Raw genomic sequence first — 22656 nt, 5'->3', positions numbered from 1 at the left:
AATATCATCTAATAGCAGTCCCTATTCAGATTTCCCCAGCAGCTTCAAATGTAAGTTATATTTGATTTGTCCCTTTTTTTTTTTAATTCCCCCAAGGGAATTAAAGGGGTGCACTGTTCTTGGTGGTACTGCAATTCCAGGTTTTGTTGCATAGGATGGATGGAGCAAGCTCATACTCCATCTTCTAGTTCCAAAAATCCATTTAACATGTTGTCCTCAGACAGAGGACTCATATCAGATATTTAAGAACAGAAAATACACTTGATGAGAAGTGATTACATTTGATTTGTTCTGATTGGACTCAAGATCTAAATGTTTCATTTAGTGATTATGTCTCCTAAGTCTCATATTCTAGAGCCGTCCCCTGTCTCTATTGCTAAAGTATAATTTTCAAAAGGTAAAATCATGGCTTTTCATGCACATATAAAATGAAAAATCCCAGGTTCTATACTTTTCTAGAAGTTGCAATGGATTATCAGTGAGCTCTCCAGTCATCTTGTGCCTGGGGATGTGCATATCCTCGTGGTGATGGTGTATAGTTACAAAACTGGACAACTTCATGGAGACCCTTCTCATGTGAATTCTTTGGAGCGACATTCCAAACATTGAGCTAGTTACCCAGCTAGAGCATGGGTGTGTATCATCAATACCGTTGTCTGTAGCATGAGCAAAGACGGGAAAGTTTAGTTCCTTAATCATAAAATGTTCTGATAATTTGAATACTAAGTTAAGATACTGATTTTTGTTTTCCTTTTCTCTACTCTTTTGGCAAGTTAACTTTACAAAGGCAGAACTTAAAATAAATTTTTTTCTTCTTTTTCAGGTGAAGAGATTATAAATCTTCTACTGAATGAAAAAATCTTCCTTAAGGTTACATATAGTTCAAGAAAAAAACCCCAAATGTTTTATATTTTGTTTGAATATAAAATTAAGCAAGAAGTTTCCATAAAAGGTAAGATAATTTACCTTTTTAATTCTTCTTTATTGTAATTTATGCAAATATACTGTAGAAGTGGAAGTTCAGAGACGGATGACAGCAAAATGCTTCATTTCAAGGTGTACATATGATTTATTGTCTTTTGGTTGTTTTTTGATACTTCTGTATCTGGTTGTAAGATACTCTGTTGTGGAAAAGTTACTTGGTCTCCCTAATCCAGAAATACGGGGCGGGTCATGGTATGTCTCACGTGTGGAGAGCACATGCAACAGACACTGTCATGGTCACCATCCAGAGCATACATTCCCCACACAAGATGAAAAGCCAGGGAAGGACTTGGCTTCCTCCAGTATTAGATGCTCTCAAAAGGCTCACCCGTTGCAGTCCAGCTATATGCTGCATAAATGACAATAAATGTAATTTCTCAGGGGCATTTCAGTGCATTAAAAACTAAGATAACTCGGGGCGCCTGGGTGGCTCAGTCGGACTCTTTTTTTTTTTTTTTTTTAATATTTTTTTTATTATTAGAGAGTGAGAGACAGAGCAGGAGGGGAGGGGGAGGGACAGAGGCAGAGGGAGAAGCAGATTCCCCGCTGAGGCAGGGAGCCTGATGCGGGGCTCAATCCCAGGACCCTGAGATCATGACCTGAGCTGAAGGCAGACGCTTAATGACTGAGCCACCCAGGCGTCCTTTAGTCGGACTTTTGATCTCGGCTCAGGTCTTGATTGCATGGTTGTGGGTTTGAACCTCATATTGGGCTCCATGCTGGGCATGGAGCCTACTTAAAAAAACAAAAACAAAAACCTGGGGCACCTAGTGGCTCAGTCGGTTAAGCCAGGTCAACTTTTGATTTCAGCTTAGGTCATGATCTCAGGGACCTGGGATTGAGCCCTGAGTCAGGGGTCTGTGCTCAGCAGGAGTCTGCTTTGGGACTCTCTCTCTCTGCCCCCCCCCCCGTCCATGTGCACATGCATGCACTCTCTCAAATAAAATCTTTAAAAAATAAAACACCCCCCCCAAAAAAAACCAACTAAGATAACTCTCTAAAGGCTAAAAAAGAAAAAAATTTTTTGAAAGGAACAGTGAGGAATTGTGATAGCACTCCTTTGTTCTTTACTAAAGAAAACAAATCATCTTCAGAGGAAAGCATGCTGAGCCTTGGCCCTTGGGATTTCTATAGAGTAAATTTAAGCAAACTTGAACTTATAGTCAGAACATACACACCCCTGGGAGGGAAGAGTTAGCATGATTAGATGCCCCAAGGCCTGCAGTTATTGAATAATTGGATGCAGTGTATATACTAATGTATGAAGTGTTTGAAGAAATACAGAACAGAATACGCATTAGTAATGAAAAGCAAAGTAGCAAAATGACCCAAATAGAACTTTCAGAAATGGAAATGATACTGAAATTAAAAACTCAGTATATGTAGATAAAACAGATTAAAATATGGCTGAAGACCGAATTTGTGAACTGAAGTATGTGTCTGAAGAAATTACCAGCCTGCAGCACTGAGAGATGGGGCTTGGAAAATGAGGGTAAGAGAATAAAATTGTGCCATAAATGTGTAGTTGGAATCCCAGAATGGAAAAATAGGGAAAATGGAGGAGAGGCATTGTTCAAAGTATTAATAGCTTTGGCTTTTCAGAAACTAGTAAGAGATATAAATCCACAGATTTAGGAAGCACACTATGTCCCAAGTGGTATAAATAAAAAGACCCCACATCCATACATTGCAATCGTGTAGCAACAGAGACAAGAACTCTTAAGCTACAGGTAACCTACAACAGATGTGACATTAGCATGAATAGAAGCCAAGAGAGAGTGGGATCATTCCTCAGAGTGATGAAGAAAATACAAATTTCAGTACAGAATTGTGTATCAGGTTTATTTGGCAAAAACCCCTAGCAATGTTATTGGTAAATGTTTTCTTTTTCTTTTTTTTTTTAAGATTTTATTTATTTATTAGAGAGAGACACAGCAAAAGAGGGAACACAAGCAGGGGGAGTGGGAGAGGGAGAAGCAGGCTTCCTGCGGAGCAGGGAGCCAGATGCGGGCTCGATCCCAGGACCCCGGGATCATGACCTGAGCCGAAGGCAGACACTTAACGACTGAGCTGCCCAGGCGCCCCGCAAATGTTTTCGATAAACATTGAACTAGGTTATTTGGACTGTCTTCTAACCTCCCACCCCCTACCTTATGGAAAACAACTAAAAGTGTTAGATTTAAAAACAAAGAACTGACAATATAACAGGGAAGCTCTAGACTGAGACCAGGAAGGAAGAGCTCAGATGAGTAAGCACCAGAGGGACCTGCCTTTGCCCTGAGGGCATTTGCTGCTCGGGACAGTGGGACTTCGATTTTAGAGGTCTTGTAGGATCAGAAGAATAGTAGTTAAGTCCACAGTCCTCTGAAGGTGCAGAGGCCAAGGGAGACTCTCCCCGTGTGAAAGGGGGCTCTGAAGGGTAAGAGTGGAAGAGCAGCACGTCTGCCTCACTCTGCCCCTGCCCCCACCGGGTCGTCTTTTACTGTTAAATACTGCAGGAAAGAAGGTGCGGCAGCACCTGTGGCTGTGGGTTGGCCTTCGCAAGGATTTCTTTCTTTCTTTCTTTCTTTTTTTTTTTTTTTAAAGATTTTACTTATTTATTTGACAGAGAGAGAGAGGGAACACAAGCGGGGGAGCGGGAGAGGGAGAAGCAGGCTTCCTGTGGAGCAGGGAGCCCGACGTGGGGCTCGATCCCAGGACCCTGGAAGTATGACCTGAGCCAAAGGCAGACGCTTAACAGCTGAGCTGCCCAGGCGCCCCTTCACAAGGATTTCTAACCTTGATTCACATTGCCTGGTACTTCAGGGAAATCAAGCACAAATTTAGTTTAAGGTTTTCTGGTTTGGTGAATGCCGTCAGGCATCCTGCAGGGGGCAAACTTAAAACCTCTCTGGAGGAAGTTACCTTTATCCTAAGATGCCAAAAAAAAAATCCCTGCAGATATTTTTATGAACATTGATTTGTACACAGACAAAACTGACCAAGCACACAAGGAAATAAGACGCCAGGAGTGAAAACCAGTAGAAACAGACCCTCCAAGGCTTCACATTTTGAATTATCAGAAATAAATTATAACACAAGCATGCTGTTTATTTATTTTTAAAGATTATTTATTTATTTATTTGACAGAGAGAGAGAGAGCACAAGCAGGGGGAGCAGCAGAGGCAGAGGGAGAAGCAGGGTCCCTGCTGAGCAGGGAGCCTGATGCGGGGCTCGATCCCAGGACCCTGGGACCATGGCCTGAGCCGAAGGCAGACGCTCAAGCGACTGAGCCACCCAGGCGCCCCGTTTACATTATTTTAATTTACTTTGTGGTTATTTCTTCTCTTCTGATGTTCAGTTTTTATCTCTTCATCCCACCGCAGCCCTTTTTTACAGTTACGCCCCTCTTTTTTGGATCTTTCCTCCAGTGCTGTGTGCCCATTATGGACATGGTCTCAGTTGTTGATTGTGCACAAATTCATTGCCCTACGTGGACTCCCATTGCCATTTTTTCAGGTGATACATTGGTAAAGTTTTAATAACTGGCTCTCTGGAAGCATAAAAAACCTGGTGGTTTGAAGCCTTTGTTGATCTCCATAGTGCAGATACTGCCATCATGTCTGCTTGAAGTGGCCCGTGAGACACCACTGAAGGTGGGGTTGGGGAGAGGTGTGCCATGCTAATAAGCCCATGCTCTTTGGCAAATGACCTCATCTGTTCCTTCTCTTTGCAGTCAGGATCCATGAGGACAAAATGCGCCAGCTGTGGTTCTGGGGTTAACTGTCACAGCAGCTCTGTGGGATGCTCGCTGTCCTTGGTTTACAGGGGTGGAAACCAAGGCACAAAGGTCTTGTAACTGGCCCAGGTCACACAGCAAAGCCAGGGCTTTGATCACAATTAAAACAACAACAAAACCCCAACCGATTTGTAGCCAGACAGGTACTAGGGTGCATTCCAGATTCTAGCTTTCTCTTAGCAACAGTCTCTACCACAGAATGTTCTTTTTTGAAGGGCTCCATTCATGGAACTACATGCTCTTATGGGCAACATTTCTCTTCAGAATCTACCTTCCGTGCGATAGTCATGCTAAGTAAAAGTAAATAAAGAAGAACTTCAGGTTCCTTTCATCTGACTGTTGGATAAACGTCTAGAAGATGTTGGTAATAGTTTGCTTGGTGTTGCAGATGGACTGTGTGGGGACGCCTTGTGCTGTGTTGATACTCCGGTATACAAGAGGCATCTCAAGCCAGTTCATGAGCCCCTTACTTGTCTAAGGGTGCTGTCAGTGGTGGGCCTTTGGGTCAAATTATAGCCTCCTCCGTAGGTAAGGGCCAACTGACAAGATACTAGCATCTCTGTGTGGGGTAGTGCGCAATTGCTGGGATACAAGAGACGTTTGGAAGCCAAATATGTACTGTTATCTGAATAAGAGTTTCAGAATCAATTTACACCAGGTCCTTCGATAGTGAAATTAGCTGCAGCAAACTCTTCAAAGGATGCCACTGATGCTATCATAAAATATTTCTTAAAAATGTGTGGATAGTGACAGAGGCATATAAATACTGTTGCAGAGATTTTTTGTTCTTAAGGTCATAGCAGAATGTACTGATAGGAGCTAGTGAGGCATATAGTCTAAATTAATGGTCTTGTTTTTAGTGTTAGTGGTAATGTAAATAGATGTTCTCAAGCGCTGGTCTGTAATATTGGTGACATGAGCAAAGTAAGTGGTGAGGTGAGTTTTTCTTAAAACTATTATTTTTTCAAAGTGAAATGTTATCCTTAATCCAGAGATTATGAATTTCTTTCTTTGATATTTAAAAAGTCATTGTTCCCTGAAATTAAGGTAATTATGGATGATACAGTTCATCCTTTCCTCCTCTGTATCTTCTCTCTCTTCCCTCCCTCCTCCTTGTTTCACCAGGTTGAAAAGTTGGCAATCCTCTGTTGGTTTTCTGTATTAAAAGAAAAAAATGTCCTGGTCTGAGAAATCCCAGTGTCTTGTAACTGTTGGACTGGGCCGGCTTTTACAGCCAGGTCCCTTGGACTTGTCCAGTGACTGGATGGTACCCTTGTAACTGTTGAACTGGGCCGGCTTTTACAGCCAGGTCCCTTGGACTTGTCCAGTGACTGGATGGTACCCTTGTAACTGTTGGACTGGGCCGGCTTTTACAGCCAGGTCCCTTGGACTTGTCCAGTGACTGGATGGTACCCTTGTAACTGTTGGACTGGGCCGGCTTTTACAGCCAGGTCCCTTGGACTTGTCCAGTGACTGGATGGTACCCTTGTAACTGTTGGACTGGGCCGGCTTTTACAGCCAGGTCCCTTGGACTTGTTCAGTGACTGGATGGTACCCTTGTAACTGTTGAACTGGGCCGGCTTTTACAGCCAGGTCCCTTGGACTTGTCCAGTGACTGGATGGTACCCTTGTAACTGTTGAACTGGGCCGGCTTTTACAGTCAGGTCCCTTGGACTTGTCCAGTGACTGGATGGTACCCTTGTAACTGTTGGACTGGGCCGGCTTTTACAGCCAGGTCCCTTGGACTTGTCCAGTGACTGGATGGTACCCTTGTAACTGTTGGACTGGGCCGGCTTTTACAGCCAGGTCCCTTGGACTTGTCCAGTGACTGGATGGTACCCTTGTAACTGTTGGACTGGGCCGGCTTTTACAGCCAGGTCCCTTGGACTTGTTCAGTGACTGGATGGTACCCTTGTAACTGTTGAACTGGGCCGGCTTTTACAGCCAGGTCCCTTGGACTTGTCCAGTGACTGGATGGTACCCTTGATTCTGTAAGTGGGGTGGGTTCTCAGAAGCCCTTGAATGTCTTACTCTTCTTGACAGGGTAGATATCCTTACTAAACTTTCTGTTTTATAATTTAGGGGTAGATAAGGGGGCATTAAATTAGTTTATTGTTTCAAATTATAAATTATGAGTAAGTGGGTAATATGATTTGGGTTTAGTTTTGGTTCTGTTTGTTGTCCAAGATTTGTTCTGTGTTTAGTCTGTGATGGAGTACCTGGAACGTGGGAGCTTCGTGGGCCGGCACATGCAGACCCAGGCCTGTGTTTACTGTGCTGGCATCACGCGGGGCGGCAACCCCACCTAAGATTTCTTTTAGTAACTTTATTGAGATAAAATTCACCCACTTAAAGTGTGCGACTAAATGGGTTCTAGTGTATAGTTGTGCAGTCATCAGCACACAATTTCAGAACATCTTCATCACCCTTTGTCCCTTACTTCCCTTCCCCCTGCCTTCCCAGTCCCCCTGCCTAGGCAACCACAGATCTGCGTTTTGTCTCTATAGATTTGCCTGTTCTTGACCTTTAATAGAAATGGCCTTATACACTCTGTGGTCTACTGTGACTGACTTCACCTAGCATATTTTCCAGATTCATCCATCTTTCAGTACTTAATTCGTTTTTGGTACTGAATAATATTCCATTACGTGGATATACCACGTTTTTAAAAATCCATTCTTCCCTTGATTAGACATTTGGGTTGTTTCTACTTTTGGTTGTTATGAATAATGCTATGGTGAACTTTGGTGTACAGGTTTCTGCGTGGATGCATGTTTTCATTTCTCTTGGGTAAATGCCTAGGAGTGGAATTGCTGAGCCATGTGGTAACTCTATGCTTAAGCATTTGAGGAATTACAGACTATTTTTCAAAGCAGCTGCACCATTTTGCATTCCCACCAGCAATGTGTGAGGGCTCCGATTTCTTCACACCCTCACCAACACTTGTTATAATCAGTCTTTTTGATTTTAGCCATCCTAATGGTGAGAAGTTGTATCTCATTGTAGTTTTGACTTGTGTTTCCCTGATGGTTAATGATGCTGTGCCTTTTCTTTTTTTTTTTTTTAAGAGTTTATTTATTTGAGAGAGAGAGACAGAGAGAGAGAGAGCACAAGCAGGCTCCTGCTGAGCAGGGAACCCGAAGCGGGGCTCGATCCCAGGACCCTGGGATCGTGACCTGAGCTGAAGGCAGATGCTTAACAACTGAGCTACCCAGGCGCCCCTAATGCTGTGCCTTTTCATGTGCTGTTGGCCGTTTGGATGTTTTCTTTGGAGAAATGTCTCTTTCTTTGCTTATACGAGATCCTTTGCTCATTTTATTTATTTATTTATTTTAAAAAAGATTTTATTTATTTATTTGACAGAGAGAGCACAAGCAGGGGAAGCGGCAGGCAGAGAGAGAAGCAGGCTCCTGGCTGAGCAGGGAGCCCAGTGCGGGACTCAATCCCAGGACCCTGGGATCACAACCCGAGCCGAAGACAGATGCTTAATCGACTGAGCCACCCAGGTGTCCCTCCTTTGCTCATTTTAAAATTTGTCTTTTTATTACTGAGTTGTAAGAATTCTTTGTACATTCTAGATACAAGTCCTTTATCAGATGTATGATTTGCAAAAATGTTCTTTTGTAGAAGTTTTCTCCCCTTGGGTGAATTGTCTTTACACTTTCTTAATGGTGTCATTTGAAGCACAAAAGCTTTATTTTTGGTGGAGTTTAATTTATCTGTGGTTTTTGTTTTTAAGATTTTATTTGAGAGAGAGCCCGTGAGCGAGTACAAGCAAGGGGAGGGGCTGAGGGAGAGGGAGAAGCAGACTCCCTGCTGAGCGGGGAGACACGGGGCTCGATCCAGGACCCTGGGATCATGACCTGAATCAAAGGCAGATGCTTAACGACTGAGCCACCCAGTGCTCCTGTTCTGTGTTGTCTTTTGTTACCTCTCATGTCCTATCTAAGAAACTCCTCACATCCAAGGTCGTGATTTGTCTCTGTTTTCTTCTAAGAGTTTTATTGTTTAAACTCTTAAATTTAGGGGCGCCTGGGTGACTGAGTCATTAAGCGTCTGCCTTCGGCTCAGGTCATGGTCCCAGGGTCCTGGGATCAAGCCCTGCGTCGGGCTCCCTGCTCTGCGGGAAGCCCCCTTCTCCCTCTCCCACTCCCCCTGCTTGTGTTCCCTCCTCGCTGTCTCTCTCTCTGTCAAATAAATAAATAAAATCTTTAAAAAAAAAAAAAAAACTCTTAAATTTAGGTCTGTGATCCATTTTGAGTAAATCTTGGTATATCATGTATAGGTAAGGGTCCACATTTATTATTTTGCATGCAAATAATCTGGTTCGTGTATTGAAAAGACCACTCTTACCCCATTGAATGGCTTTGGTGCTCTTGTCAAACATCAGTTGATTGGAAATGTGAGGGCTTATTTCTGGACTCTGTTCTGCTCCGTGGGTCTATGTGTCCTTGGGCCAGCGCCACACTGCTCTTGATTCCTGTAGATTTGTAGTAGGTTCGGAAATCGAGAGTGTGAGTCCTCCAACTTTGTTTCTTTTCAAGATCCTTTTGTCTATTCTGGGTCTCTTGCATTTCTTTTCTTTTCTTTTTTTTAAGATTTTATTTATTTATTTATTCATTTGAGAGAGAGAGAGAAACAGCATGAGAGGGGAGGGGGTGAGAGGGAGAAGCCGGCTCCCTGCTCAGCCAGGAGCCCGATGTGGGATTCAATCCCAGGACTCCAGGATCATGACCTGAGCCGAAGGCAGTCGCTTAACCAACTGAGCCACCCAGGCGCCCGACATACAGGGTTTTAAAGAAACTGTCTTTTAGATATTAATTTGTATACTTCATTGTGTTTGGAGAACACAGTCTGTGAGATGATAGTCTGGAGTATATTGAGCTTTCCTCTGTTGATCTAACATGTGGTTCATATTCGTAAGTGTCTCATTGTGTGCTTAAAAAGAATTTGTTCTTTGGGTGTGGAATTTTTATATCTGTTTAATAGCTTGGCCTTATTAATAGTACTCACATTTTTAGCATTTCAACTCTTAAGAAATAATACAGAGACATATTATACACTTCGTCTAGTTTTCCCCAGTGGTAACAATTTGCAAAATTATAGTAGAATATCACAATCAGGAGTTGACATTGAAATAGTCCACTGATCTTGTTCATACTTCCTCAGTTTTATTTGTGTGTGTGTTTAGTTCTGTGCAGTTTGTCATCTGTGTGAATTCTGTGTCTGCTTTCACAGTCAGAATGCTCAACGATTCCACAGCTGCAAGGATTCTTATGTTGCCCTTTTATAAAAACCACACTCACTTCCTTCTTGCCCACTTCCCCCCAGGCCGCACCCCCCCATCCCTAACCACTGGCAACCACTAATATGTTCTCCATTTCTAAAATTTTATGAGTTCAAAAAAGTTAGATATAAATGGAATCATACAGTAAGTAACCTTTTGGGATCAGCTTTTTTTTTTTTTTTGCTTAGCAGTAATTCCCTAGAGACTCATCCAAGTTGTTGCATGTGCCAATAGCTTATTTCTTTTCATTGCTGAATAGTAGTCCCTGATATGGATGGACCACAGTATGTTTAAGCATTCATGTGTCCATTTGTCCAGGGGCCTCTGGACTGTTTTGACTATTACAGATACAGCTGCTGTGAGCATTCATGTACAGGATTTTGTTTGAACTGAAGTTTTTATTTCTTTAGGATAACTGCCCAGCGCCAAACCATTTTTCATTTATGGACTTCTATCAGGGGCAGCAATAAAATTTATGGAGGTTGAAGAATAGCATAATGTGCATGTCTGTTTATGATGGTTATATATGTATAGTTCTATTGGCCCTTTTACCTGTTTATCCTTTTTTTTAATTTATTTTAATTTCTTTTTATTTTTTTATCTTTTTTTTTAAAGATATTTATTTGAGAGAGACACACAGCAAGAGAGGGAACACAAGCAGGGGGAGTGGGAGAGGGAGAAGCAGGCTTCCTGCAGAGCAGGGAGCCCCATGCGGGGCTCGATCCCAGGACCCCGGGATCATGACCTGAGCCGAATGCAGACAACTAACGACTGAGCCACCTAGGCGCCCCCTGTTTATTCTTCTTTACATCTCTTTTTGTCTTAAGGTTTAGTTTGTCAGATATAAAGATTGTAACTCAACCTTCTTTTGGTTAATGTTTGCCTTGTGCATGTTTTTTGGTCTTTTATTTCTACTTTTTTCAGATTTATTTATTTATCTTTTTAAGATTTATTTATTTGAGAGAGAGAGAGCAAGCGAACATGAGTGGAAGGGACGGGCAGAGGGAGAGGGAGAAGCAGACTCCCCACTGAGCAGGGAGCCTGATGTGTGGCTCAGTCCCAGGACCCAGAGTTCATGACTGAGCTGAAATCAAGAGTTGGAGGCTTAATCGACTGTGCCACCCAAGTTCCCCCAAAGGACACATTTTAAAAAACCAAGAAAGGTAGGCATGCCTGGGTGGCTCTGTCGGTTAAACCTCCGACTCTTGGTTTCGGCTCAGGTCATGATCTCAGGGTCGTGAGATTGAGCCCCATGTTGGGCTCCCCACTCAGTGTGGAGTCTGCTTAGAGTTTCTCTCTCCCTCTCCCTCTGCGCCGCCCCCTACCCCTGCATGCTCTCTCTCTGTCTCTCTCTCTAAAATAAATAAATAAAAAATAAAATGCTTATTTTTTTAAAATCCAATATAAGAAACTCTTCATTGATTAGTTTATCTTATATACAGCTATTGAAATTAATATTATGTTCTAATTTCTACCATTTTATGACCTATTTTCCACTTACTAATGCTTTTCTTTGTTTTTGTCCATTTCTCCTTTCCTATTTTCCATTGGATAGTTGTTTTTGTTCTAGTTTTACTGCTGGTTAAAAGTTACATATTCCGGGGGCGCCTGGGTGGCTCAGTTGGTTGAGCAGCTGCCTTTCGCTCAGGTTATGATCCTGGGGTCCTGGGATCGAACCCCGCGTCAGGCTCCCTGCCTGCTTCTCCCTCTGCCTGCCGCTCTGCCTACTGGTGCTCTCTTTCTATCTCTCTGTCAAATAAATAAAATCTTAAAAAAAAAAAAGTTACATATTCTGCCTATGTTTTTATGGTGACGTCCCCAAACTTAAGACTCTTTGTCATGGGTATTTCTCCTTTTGACTTTTTAAGCTTAATGATATCTCTGTTTTCCTTCAAATAAGAGAACTATGTTAGCATGCCCTTCTCCTGTTGATCATATCAACAGGCAAAGAGGTCTCTACTGGGTATAATCCTAGAAAGTTGAATAGCTATGCCCAAAGGATAGCCATTCATGTATTTGGTTGATAGTGAAAGAGGGATAAAATGCCTGATGATACTTTATGGAATTCTGAGCTTGGCTCTGTTTTATTAAAAATGCTGAGGGCTACCTGGGCGGCTCAGTTGGTTAAGCATCCAACTCTTAATCTCAGCTCAGGTCTTGATCTCAGGGTTATGAGATCAAGCCCTGTGTTGGGCTGCAGGCTGAGTATGGAGCCCACTTAAAAATTTTTTTTTTAATTAGTGATTTAAAGATATATTAGAGAGCCTTATCACGTGAATAGATAACTTAAAGCTTCTTAATAGCAATAATGTTGAAGGCAGAATAGGGATTCCGAACGGGAGTGGTGAGGTGGGGGTGTGGTGCTGTCTAGGAGGTTAGTAAGGTGTGTGTGAAGACCGCAAATGGCGGCTGAAGGGAGAATACAGGGCCAGGCTGTTTCTTGTTTTGTTGTGGTTATTGAAATCATACAGATTTAAAGTTACAGATTATTTTACGGTAGACCTCTCCAATTTATGAATCTTTCTGAATCTTGCACTTAACTTTGGAGCTATTTTATCAGCAACTTTTTAGCCTTAATTATTTGTTTTACTGATTTCTTTACCTCTCTCTGTTGTTTATCATATGCTTTTTAAAAATGTTCGGGGGCAGCTGGGTGGCTCAGTCCATTAAGTGCCCAACTCTTGGTTTTGGCTCAGGCCATGATCTCAGGGTCCTGGGATTGAGCCCCGCATTGGGCTCTGTGCTTAGTGTGGAGCCTGCTTTGGATTCTCCCTCTCCCTCTCCCTCTCCTGCTCACACCCTCTCTCTCTTAAATAAATAAATCTTTAAAAAAGACGTTATTGAGGTATAAGTAGATCCATTTCATGTCTGTGATTGTGAATTTTGGCAAATCTATCACCACAGACGTTTGTGTTGCGCCAGAACTTCCTCATGTCACTTGCCATTACTCCCTCCTGCAGCCTTGGCTCTGGCAACCCCTGGTCTCTTTGTCACCATAAGTTCGTTTGCCTTGTGTAAACGTTCATATACATGAATCATTTAGCTTTGCACTTTTGTGTCCAGCTTCTTTATTTACCATGCTTATGAGATTCATCGGTATTGTTGTGCTTGCTCCTCTTTGTGGAGTAGTATTCCATTTTATGGGTACACCATAATTTGTGTTTTCGTTATTTATTCACTGAGAGGTTGCATGGGGGCGGGGCAGAGGCAGAGGGAAACAGGAGGATCCCAGCCAGGCTCCACACCCAGCACGGAGCCCAGCATGGGGCTCAGCTTCATGACCCCGAGATCATGATTTGAGCTGATCAAGAGTTGGATGCTTAGTTGACTGAGCCACCCAGGTGCCCTTGTCTGTTTCATTCTTTAAGTGGTCTCTACACCCAACATGGGCTCAGACTCACGACGCCAAGATCAAGACTCGCATGCTCTACTGACTGAGCCAGCCAGGCATCCCTATGATTTGTTTATCTGTTCACCTTTTGATAGACATTTGAGCCCATTCCAGCATTAGCTGTTATGAATAAGGTGGCTGCGAACATTAATTTATAAGAAGTCTTTGGACATAGGATTTCATTTCTCCTGGGGCACGCCTGGGATTGGGCCTAATGGATCACATGGCAGGTGTGAGCTTAACTTCTTAAGATGCTGGCAAACTGTTTTTTCCAAAGTAGTTGTGCTGTTCTATGGTCCTCTTGGCAGTTGGTGGGAGTTTTAGTTCAGTATCCTCATTAATGCACAGTATGGATAGCTTTTTAATTTTAGCCATTCTAGCGGTGTGTAGTGGTACCTCATTGTGGTTCTGATTTGCATTTCCTTGGTAACAGTGTTTATCATCTTTTCATGTGCTTATTGGCTATTCATGTATCTTTGATGAATTCTCTGCCTAAGTCTTTTGCCCCTGGTACCCCCCCCCCCTTTTTTTTGGCCATTTTTTAAACTGGATACTTTTTCTTATTATATTGTAAAAGTTCTTTTTTTTTTAAGATTTATTTATTTATTCATCAGAGAGAGAGAGAGCATGCGTGGGTACAAGCAGGGGGAGTGGCAGGCAGAGGGAGAAGCAGGCTTCCCGCTGAGCAGAGAGCCTGCTGCAGGACTCAATCCCAGGACCCTGGGATCATGACCTGAGCCGAAGGCAGACCCTTAACCCACTATGCCATGGAAGCGTCCCTAAAAGTTTTTGTATGTTTTGGATATGAATGTTCTGTCAGATATAGATAGCAAATATTTTCTCCCACTCTGACTTACCAGTTTATTTTCTTAATGGTATCATTCAAAGAGCAGAAATTTTTAATTTTGATGAAGTCTTGCTTATCAGGGTTTTTTTCTTTTAATAATTTTTTTTTTTTAAGTAGGCTCCACACCCAGTGAGGAGCCCAGTGCAGGGCTTGAACTCACGACTCTGAGATCAAGACCTGAGCTGAGATCAAGAGTCAAATGCTTAACCGACTGAGCCACCCAGGCGTCCCCAATTTTTGTTTTCTCATGTCTTCTCTGTCCCAAGTCTACAGAGATCTTTTTCCCCTCAGGTTTTCATCCAGAAATTTTAGTTTTAGCATTTATGTCTAAGCCTGTGATCTGTATATGGTGTGAGGTAAGGTTTGAGTTTCATTTTATTTATAGATGTGCAGTTTCTGGTACCATTTGTTGAAAAGGATTATACTTTCCCCATTGAATTGCTTTGGCACCTTTATTGAAAGTCAGTTGACCATACATATGTTGGTCTATTTCTGGACTTTCTATTTTGTTCTGTTGAGACACTGGAGCCATGCTATCTTCATTAATGTCAGTTTATAGTAAGTCTTGACATCAGATGGTATTAGTACTCCAACTTTGTTCTTCCTTTTTAAAATTGCTTTGGTTAGGGGCGCCTGGGTGGCTCAGTCGTTAAGCGTCTGCCTTTGGGCTCAGGTCATGATCCCAGAGTCCTGGGATTGAGCCCCACATTGGGCTCCCTGCTCCGCGGGAAGCCTGCTTCTCCCTCTCCCACTCCCCCTGCTTGTGTTTCCTCTCTTGCTGTGTCTCTCTCTGTTAAATAAATAAGTAAAATCTTAAAAAAAATTAAAAAAAATTGCTTTGGTTATTCTTTATTTTTTATTATTTTTTAAAATTTCCATATACATTTTAGTATTAACATGTCAATTTCTATTTTTAAAAATCTGCTAGGATTTGGAGCACCTGGGTGGCTCAGTTGGTTGGGCTCCATGCTGGTTGTGGAGCCTGTTTAAGATTCTTTCTCTCCCTCACCTCTGCCCTTCCCCTTGGTCACACGTGCACACATGCACTCTCTCTCTCAAATAAATAAAATCTTTTTAAAAAGTGTGTTGTATTTTAAAAAAATTACTCAAACCCAACCATATTAATAATTACATTACATGTAAATGGTCTTAAAAACTTCAGTTAAAAGAGAATAACAGGGACCTGGCTTGAGGAGTCTCTCTTTCTCTCTCCGTCTGCCCATCCTCTCCCCTCGCACTCTCTCTCTCTCTCTTTCTCCAGAATAAATAAATAAATCTTAAAAAAAGAGCAGAGAATAATAGACTTAATAACAAAGCAAGACCAAATCAATCATACGCTGTTTACATGTTTATATTAAGGAAACAGTTTAAAGATACATATAGGGGACGCCTGGGTGGCTCAGTTGGTTAAGTGTCTGCCCTTGGCTTGGGTCATGATCCTGTGGTCCTGGGATCGAGTCCTGCATTGGGCTCCTCACTCAGCAGGGAGCCTGCTTCTCCCTCTCCCTGCTCTGCCTGCAGCTCCCCCTGCTTGAGCTCACTCTCTCTCTGACAAATAAAATCTTCAAAAGAAAAAAAAAAGACACAAATAGGTTGATAGTAAAAGGATGTTAAGGGATGTACCAAACATGAACCACAAGAAGAGTGTGCTGTATTAATGTCAAAGTAGACTTGAGACATGGTATATTGCCAGAAATAATGAGGGACATTTCAAAAAGTTCATCAAGAAGGCATAACAATCCTAAATATACATCCACATAATAAGGGAAATTCAAAGTACATGAAGCAAAAACTTAGAGAATCAAAAGGAGAAAAAAATAAATCAGTTAGAGTTGAAGATTACAACCCTCCTCTCATGTTGTCAAAACAAGTAGACACAAAATCGGGGAGGCTGTAGGAGACTTGAATCACATTGTCAGTCAACTTGACCTACTGACCCACCCGACAGCAAGAGAAGAACAGTTTGTCTGGTGCACATGCCACATTCACCAAGATGTACCTTGTCATACACAAGGTCATCGGTCAGCAGACTTCAGCCTGTGGGGAAACCTAGCTCACTACTTACTGCCGTACAGCTTGCAGAAGAAGTGTTTTTATGTTTTTAAAGGGTTGTTAAGAAAAAGAAGAAGAACGTGCAACAGAGACCCTGTGTGGCCTACAAAGCTGAAAATAATTAGGATCCTGCTAAAAAATCTGGTCTATTTCTGTCTTTGTAGTTTTTTACAGAAAAAGTTTGTTGACCCCTATGCTAGGCCATAAAACAAATATCAGTAAATTTAAAAGGAATGAAATCATACAAGCCTGCTCTCTGACCACAACAGAAATTACATATAAATAACAAAGAGATGGGAGTGTACCTCTATCTGATAGATGGGATGTTGCCTGATTCATGAATCATTTAATAAAGCCAATTGGATCTTTAAAAAAAAAAAAGATATTTAGAAAATCCCAAAATAGGGGCGCCTGGCTGGCTTAGTCAGTTAAGTGTCTGCCTTCGGCTCAGGTCGTGGTCTCCGGGTCCTGAGTTTGAGCCCTGCGTCGGGCTTCCCGTTTACTGGGGAGTCTGCTTCTCTCCCTCTCTCTGCCCCTCCCCACCGCTTGTTCTCTCCCCCCAATAAATAAAATCTTTTTTAAAAAAATCTCAAAATAATTAGAAAATTAAGCATTATACTTGAATTCAGTGAAAATGGAAACATGAGAAGCTGTGGGGTGCAGCTAGAGGAGTGCTTGATGGCAAATTCGTAGCTTTGATGCTCATACTAGAAAAGGGGAATGGTATAAAAACCAATGATCTAATAACTTAAGCTAGAAAAAGAAGAGCAAATTAAACCCAAAGTGTGCAGTAGGAAGGAAATTACAAGGCAAAAGAGGAAATCAGTGAAATAGAATATGCACAAATAATAGAGAAAAAAATAAAGCCAAAATTTGGCTCCTCAAAAACATCAGTAAAATTGATAAACCTTTAGTTGCACTGATGAAGAAAAAAGATAGGACAAGCATTACTAATATCTAAGAATGAAAGAGTGGTGTTACTACAGGTCCTACTTGACATTAAAAGAATAACATGATGTTATGAATAACTTTATGCCAATAATTTAGTCAGTTTTGGTAAAGTGGTCAGATTGCTTCAGCAATGCAAATTGTATGTATGAAAACAAGTAGAAATAGAAAATACCTATTAAGAAAATGGAATTCATAATTTGAAATGTCACCAAAGAAAATTTTAGACCCTTGGCTTCACTGGTGAACTCTGTTGAATGTTTTAGGAAGAAATAATACCGGTTTTGTTTTTGTTTTTAAAGATTTTATTTATTTATTTATTTGACAAAGAGACAGCCAGAGAGGGAACACAAGCAGGGGGAGTGGGAGAGGGAGAAGATGCGGGGCTCGATCCCAGGACCCTGGGATCATGACGTGAGCTGAAGGCAGACACTTAACGACTGAGCCACCCAGGCTCCCCAAGATTTTACTTATTTTATTTGAGAGAACAGAGCAAGAGAGAGAGCACACGAGCAGGGGGAGGGGCAGAGGGAGAGAGAGAAGCCGACTCCTTACTGAACAAGGAGCCTGACTCAATCCCAGGACCCTGGGATCATGACCTGAGCCGAAGGCAGACGCTTAACGACTGAGCCACCCAGGCGCCCCGAAGTAATACCAGTTTTATGTGAACTCTGTAGATGGAGGAAAAGAGAGTATTCTCTAGCATATTTCATGAATGCAGAATTAAACCTGATACCCAAAGCAGACAAAAGGCATTGCAGAACCGTAGGCCGGTATTACTGCAGCCACTCCGACTGTCTAATGATTGGTGTTTGGATGGTCATGCTGTTCCACTTGTGTAACCTTTTTTAAACATTTTTAACCTGTATCTTTATATTTATTTATTTATTATTTTTTTAAACAACAGTTATTTATTTGAGAGGGAGAGAAAGGGAGGAGGGGAGGGGCAGAGGGAGAGAGAGAATTTTTTTTTTTTTAAGTTTTTATTGGGGGGGGAGCACACAACAGCGGGGGTAGGGGCAAAGGGAAAGAGAGAAGCAGGCTTCCCGTGGAGCAGAGAGCCCGACGCGGGACTCAATCCCTGCACCCTGGGACCATGACGTGAGCCGAAGGCAGATGTTTAACAACTGAGCCACCCATGCGCCCCTAGTTCTTGCTTTTTAAAATCTGGGCCTTTTCTGTCTTTAATTGAAATTATTCATTTGCATTTAATAAGCACTTATTGACATGGTTGAGGTTGTCTGCTATCTTGGACATTTTTTCCATTTGTTGCTTATTTCTCCTCCTCCTCCCTCTTTTTCTTCTTCTTTTTGGTCTTTGTTTGGATTAATCCAGTCCTTTTTTAGGATCCTGCTAGAAAAACTTGTCCCATTTGGTTGATGGGCTCTTGTGGTCCACCCAGCCACTCACCCACTCTATGGCTGAGAGCAGGACACACAGAAGCTACCTCTAGTTGCCCTTGTCTTGCAAGTTCTTGTTTGGAAGAAAGCTTTGGCAAGGTGGGAGTCTCCCTCTAGTTCTTGTTTGCCTGGATTGTATGAGTTTTCTGCAGGGCACTTAGGAGAGACAGCCATCTTACCCTGAAATTACTTCTGGTAATTATTTCTGCTGTCCCAAAGTATGTTGCTACAACCCACAGATATCCATCCACCCTCCTCACAAGAGAAATAGGAAGATCTTAGGACCCAGAAAAAAACTGAGTATAGGGTCCGGCTGGGGGGTCCCTCGCACTGCCCGTCAAAGGCCCCTCTGACAGTGTGTGCAGGTACATGCTCTAGGGAAGCCCCCGCAGTGCTGTTGGTTAGCTCGGTTTGACAAGGTGAGTGGGGTTTCATAATAGGCGGGACTGTCTGAGCATAAGACCTATGCAGAGGGATAAAGGTAGGAAAGTGCACTTTGTGTTGGAAGCAAGTGTCCTTGTGGCAAGGGTAGGGTTGGGGAGACAGCAGCAAGTGCCAGATGGCCTGGAGGAATGTTGAGCAAAGCAGCCTGGTGGGTGCCAGGAGAGCACTCACCGGCAGAGGTTTTGGAGCTGGGATGGGAGGAACTTGAAGATGTCTGTGTTTTGAAAAAATGAGTTTAATGCAGCAAAGGCAAGAGGCTGTGAAGGGGGCGGGGGCAGGGCTGGATAGCCAGGAGTCTGTGTCAGGGGCTCCCTGGCAGCCGGGCTTCACACACAGACAGATCGGGGCTTCTGCATTGTGTGCAGTCTTTTACTTTTCTAAATAAAAACACTAGAGAAGATAAATCCCATCTCCCATTCATAATCTCAAAGTACAGGTTTCACTTTGCTAAGGATACAGGCTTTATATTCTTCATTTTGTATCAAACAGTGAAAACTTTGTTGCAAACAGCCGAGGCCCTGGGAGCCTGCCCTGGGAGACTCTCTGAGCAGGACAAACTGTGTAGTCCAGGCAAAGACCGCAAGAGCCTGGAGCTGGGGTGTGTGAGACGCAGAGGGAGGGCTGGGTCAATAGCAGTTTGCAGGGGTGTGCATGTGAGGGAGGTCGTGGCTTCAAGGATAAGCCTGGGTTGTTTGGCAAGGTGGGGATGGTGAAAGGGGGGCCAGGCTGGGGGGTGGCAGAGTTGCTGAGGGCCAAGCAAAGTGAGCCATCAGGAGTTTGACTTGCTAAGGTTGTAGTCTCTGAGAGGTCTTGTGTTCTTTTATGAGATGGTCAGTCAGGTGTGGGCAGGAGAGTAGACACGGGAGGCTCAAGAAAACAAAGTTTGTTATACATATGGTTCTAGAGACAGGAGGTGTGGACCTCAGGCAGGGCCACATGGGGAAGTCCCAGGGGTGTCATGAGGCAGAAGACGGGTGGGGAAGCACTTGAGCCATGACCTTTATTGGCGTTTCCATGGGAAAGACAAGGCAGGGCGGGATGGACAGCTTAGGGCCACCTAGTTTGAATAATTTTAGTGGACTCTAGGCTACATGGGTGGTCCCTAGTTGCCTGGCCCCTGGCCCTGGGATGATGAAGGCAGAGGAGGATGTTTCCTGGGATATGTGGGCCCAGAGGGGAGTGGTTGCTCTGGAGAGATTAGTTTGCAGATCACAGTAATGCTCTGGCTCAGCCCTTGGCTATCTTTAAGGATTGGCTAGTTCTGGGAGGGACAGTCTTTCCCTAGTCAGAGGGGTTTCTTAAGATGTCAAAGATCTACAGGAAATGTAAGCAATACAGAGACACCTGGGGAGAGATGCCTAGTGTTCAGTCAGGTGGGGGTTGGACCCTGAGAGGGAGGGTGGGTTGTAGAGCTGTTAAATTTCTTGGGGTGGAGATGCATCCCCAGTGCTAACAACATGGGAGACTTGGGATGTGTTGCCTCAGGGAGCCAAGGAGCAAGTGAGAGCATTGAAGGTGGGTCAGCCAGAGGGAACCAAGAGAAGGCACAGGTCCTGCGCTGTGGAGGATCTGGGAAGTCCCTGTGAGCTTTGGAGCCAGACCCGGAGAGATCTGTTGAGGCAGTTCCTGGGGAGAACACCCTCCAGTGCAGGCTCATGTCGGGGATGGACTTCTTGGACTTTGGTGTAGACTTGCTGAAGGTGAACTCACACCACGTGGGAAAAGTGACCCCTTATATCTTTGCTTGCAGCTTCGTGGCCGTCACCATGTTCTGGAAGTTTGACTTGAACACCACGTCCCACGTCGACAAACTGTTGGATAGGGAGGATGTGACGCTGCGAGAGTTAATGGATGAAGATGATATCCTGCAGGAGTGCAAGGCTCAGAACCAGAAGCTGCTGGGCTTCCTCTGCAGGCAGCGGTGTATGGAGGAGCTAGTGAGCCTCATTACACAGGACCCGCCCCTGGACATGGAGGAGAAGGTCCGCTTCAAGTATGTACTTAGGCTGTGACAGGGCCCGGAGCCGGGCAGGGCTGCGGGGAGGTGGTGGGTGGCATTGGAGGGTGTCCAGAGCCAGGACTTTGGACAGAAAAGCCCACTTTAAACATTCGCTCCATCTGAGAAGTAAGGAGGCCACTCCCTGTGGGGTTGGTTTTTGTGAGGGTTAAGATTTTAGAATCTCTGTGTATGTGATTTCTCATTCCAAGTTGTAATGAGTTACTCTGTGTGTCGGAGTGTTTTGAGTGAAAATGTGCTGAGAGAAGACTGACCCCATGACTGAGGTGGATAGACTGCAGCAAATGGGCTGCACCCCAGCGGGAAGCAGGTCCCCGCCTGCTGAAATGGCCTATCAGGAGGGATGGGCAGCATCTGACCTCTTGACCATGGAACTGCCCCGCTGTGGGGTCTTGGGGTCAGAGGAAAGAGGCCATGTCATTAGTGGTACTGACCATTCTCAAAGTTTTTCCTGAAACGTTCCATTCAGCAATTGGCTAAGATGTTAGGACATGACAGAAGGGAAGTGGTGGTGTGGTTAGGACTTGGGATGAGGGCAGAGGAGTGTGAATGAGGGGGACAGGGCAGAGTGGCAGTGGCTGGGCTAGTGACGCAGGAGTGGGGGCAGACAGGGCAGCCCTCAGGTGCCCCTGTGTCCATGGAGTGTCGGACAGTGTGCGGTGGTAAAGTCTTAGAACAGGGTTGGCCAACTGTGGCCCACGGGTCAAATCCTGTCTTTGTGTGGCCTGCAAGCTAAGAATAGTTTTACATTTTTAAATGTTGAAAAAAATCAAAGGAGTAATACTTTGTTACACATGAAATTGATATCAAGTCCACATTTCAGTTGTCCATGAAGAAAGTCTTGTTGGTAGGCAGCCACACTCGGCCTTTGGTGATTACAAGGACAGAGTTGACTAGTTACAACAGACTATCTAAAATATTTACTCTCCGGACCTTTACAGAAGTCTTTGTTGATCTTTGTCTTAGAGGGAAAGGAAAGCTGGAGAGGGCAACGAGAAGTGTCTGTGGCAGGGGACAGTCGATTTAGGGACACCCATTTAGGGCAGTCATTCCCAGCCTCTGACGGGGGAGCCGTGTAGAGGAAGAGCTCTAGATGGAGGTAGGAGCTTGTTGGTGGAGGAGCCTGTGGGTTTAGGGCTATGGTGGCCACCTGCGAAAAGTCAGATAGAAGCCGTTGTACACGGCACATGCCTGGTCAGTGCCCCTTGTCTTAGCATCACTGTGGATGGCCCTCATCCCTCTTACCCTCTCGCCCCAAATGTGTTCTGTGTGGTGATAAGTTATGTGGTCTCCCTGCATGCATAGAGGGCATCGGTTAGCAGGATGGGGAGCTGGGGTTCGGGCGGCGTGTTCTGGATCAGGGCAGAGGGAGCCCAGAGTGGCATCAGTGAGCCAGGAGAGGTTCATGTTCATCATCAGAGAGTTTGGGAGAAATTAGTAGTGGACGAGTATGAAGCCAAGTGAATAAGGCAGTGAGAGAACTTTAACTCTGGGGGGACTTACATAAG

The 22656-nt window shown here is 43.8% G+C and overlaps 1 protein-coding gene and 1 pseudogene across 5 annotated transcripts in view; one reads left to right on the top strand and one right to left on the bottom strand.

The window, feature by feature from the left end:
* Positions 1–22656, top strand: part of PPP6R2 (protein phosphatase 6 regulatory subunit 2) — an 86157-nt gene that overhangs the window by 26164 nt on the left and 37337 nt on the right. For 4 of the 5 annotated variants that reach the window (XM_027595623.2, XM_027595622.2, XM_027595621.2 and 1 more), the window contains exons 2-3: positions 824–952; positions 20882–21124. In XM_027595623.2, coding sequence (XP_027451424.2) covers positions 20898–21124 — 227 coding nt within the window. In that variant the 5' untranslated portion in view covers positions 824–952; positions 20882–20897. Of the gene's footprint in view, positions 1–823; positions 953–8206; positions 8269–20881; positions 21125–22656 lie in introns of those variants that run through there. The other variant, XM_027595620.2, reaches the window with a different exon arrangement.
* On the bottom strand, positions 104–276 carry LOC113923299 (annotated as a pseudogene).

The sequence above is a fragment of the Zalophus californianus genome, chromosome 9 (assembly GCF_009762305.2).
Source record: "Zalophus californianus isolate mZalCal1 chromosome 9, mZalCal1.pri.v2, whole genome shotgun sequence".
Lineage (NCBI taxonomy): Eukaryota > Metazoa > Chordata > Mammalia > Carnivora > Otariidae > Zalophus > Zalophus californianus.
The sequence above is the reverse complement of the archived record's forward strand: the minus strand, read 5'-3'. Positions and strand labels throughout refer to the sequence as shown.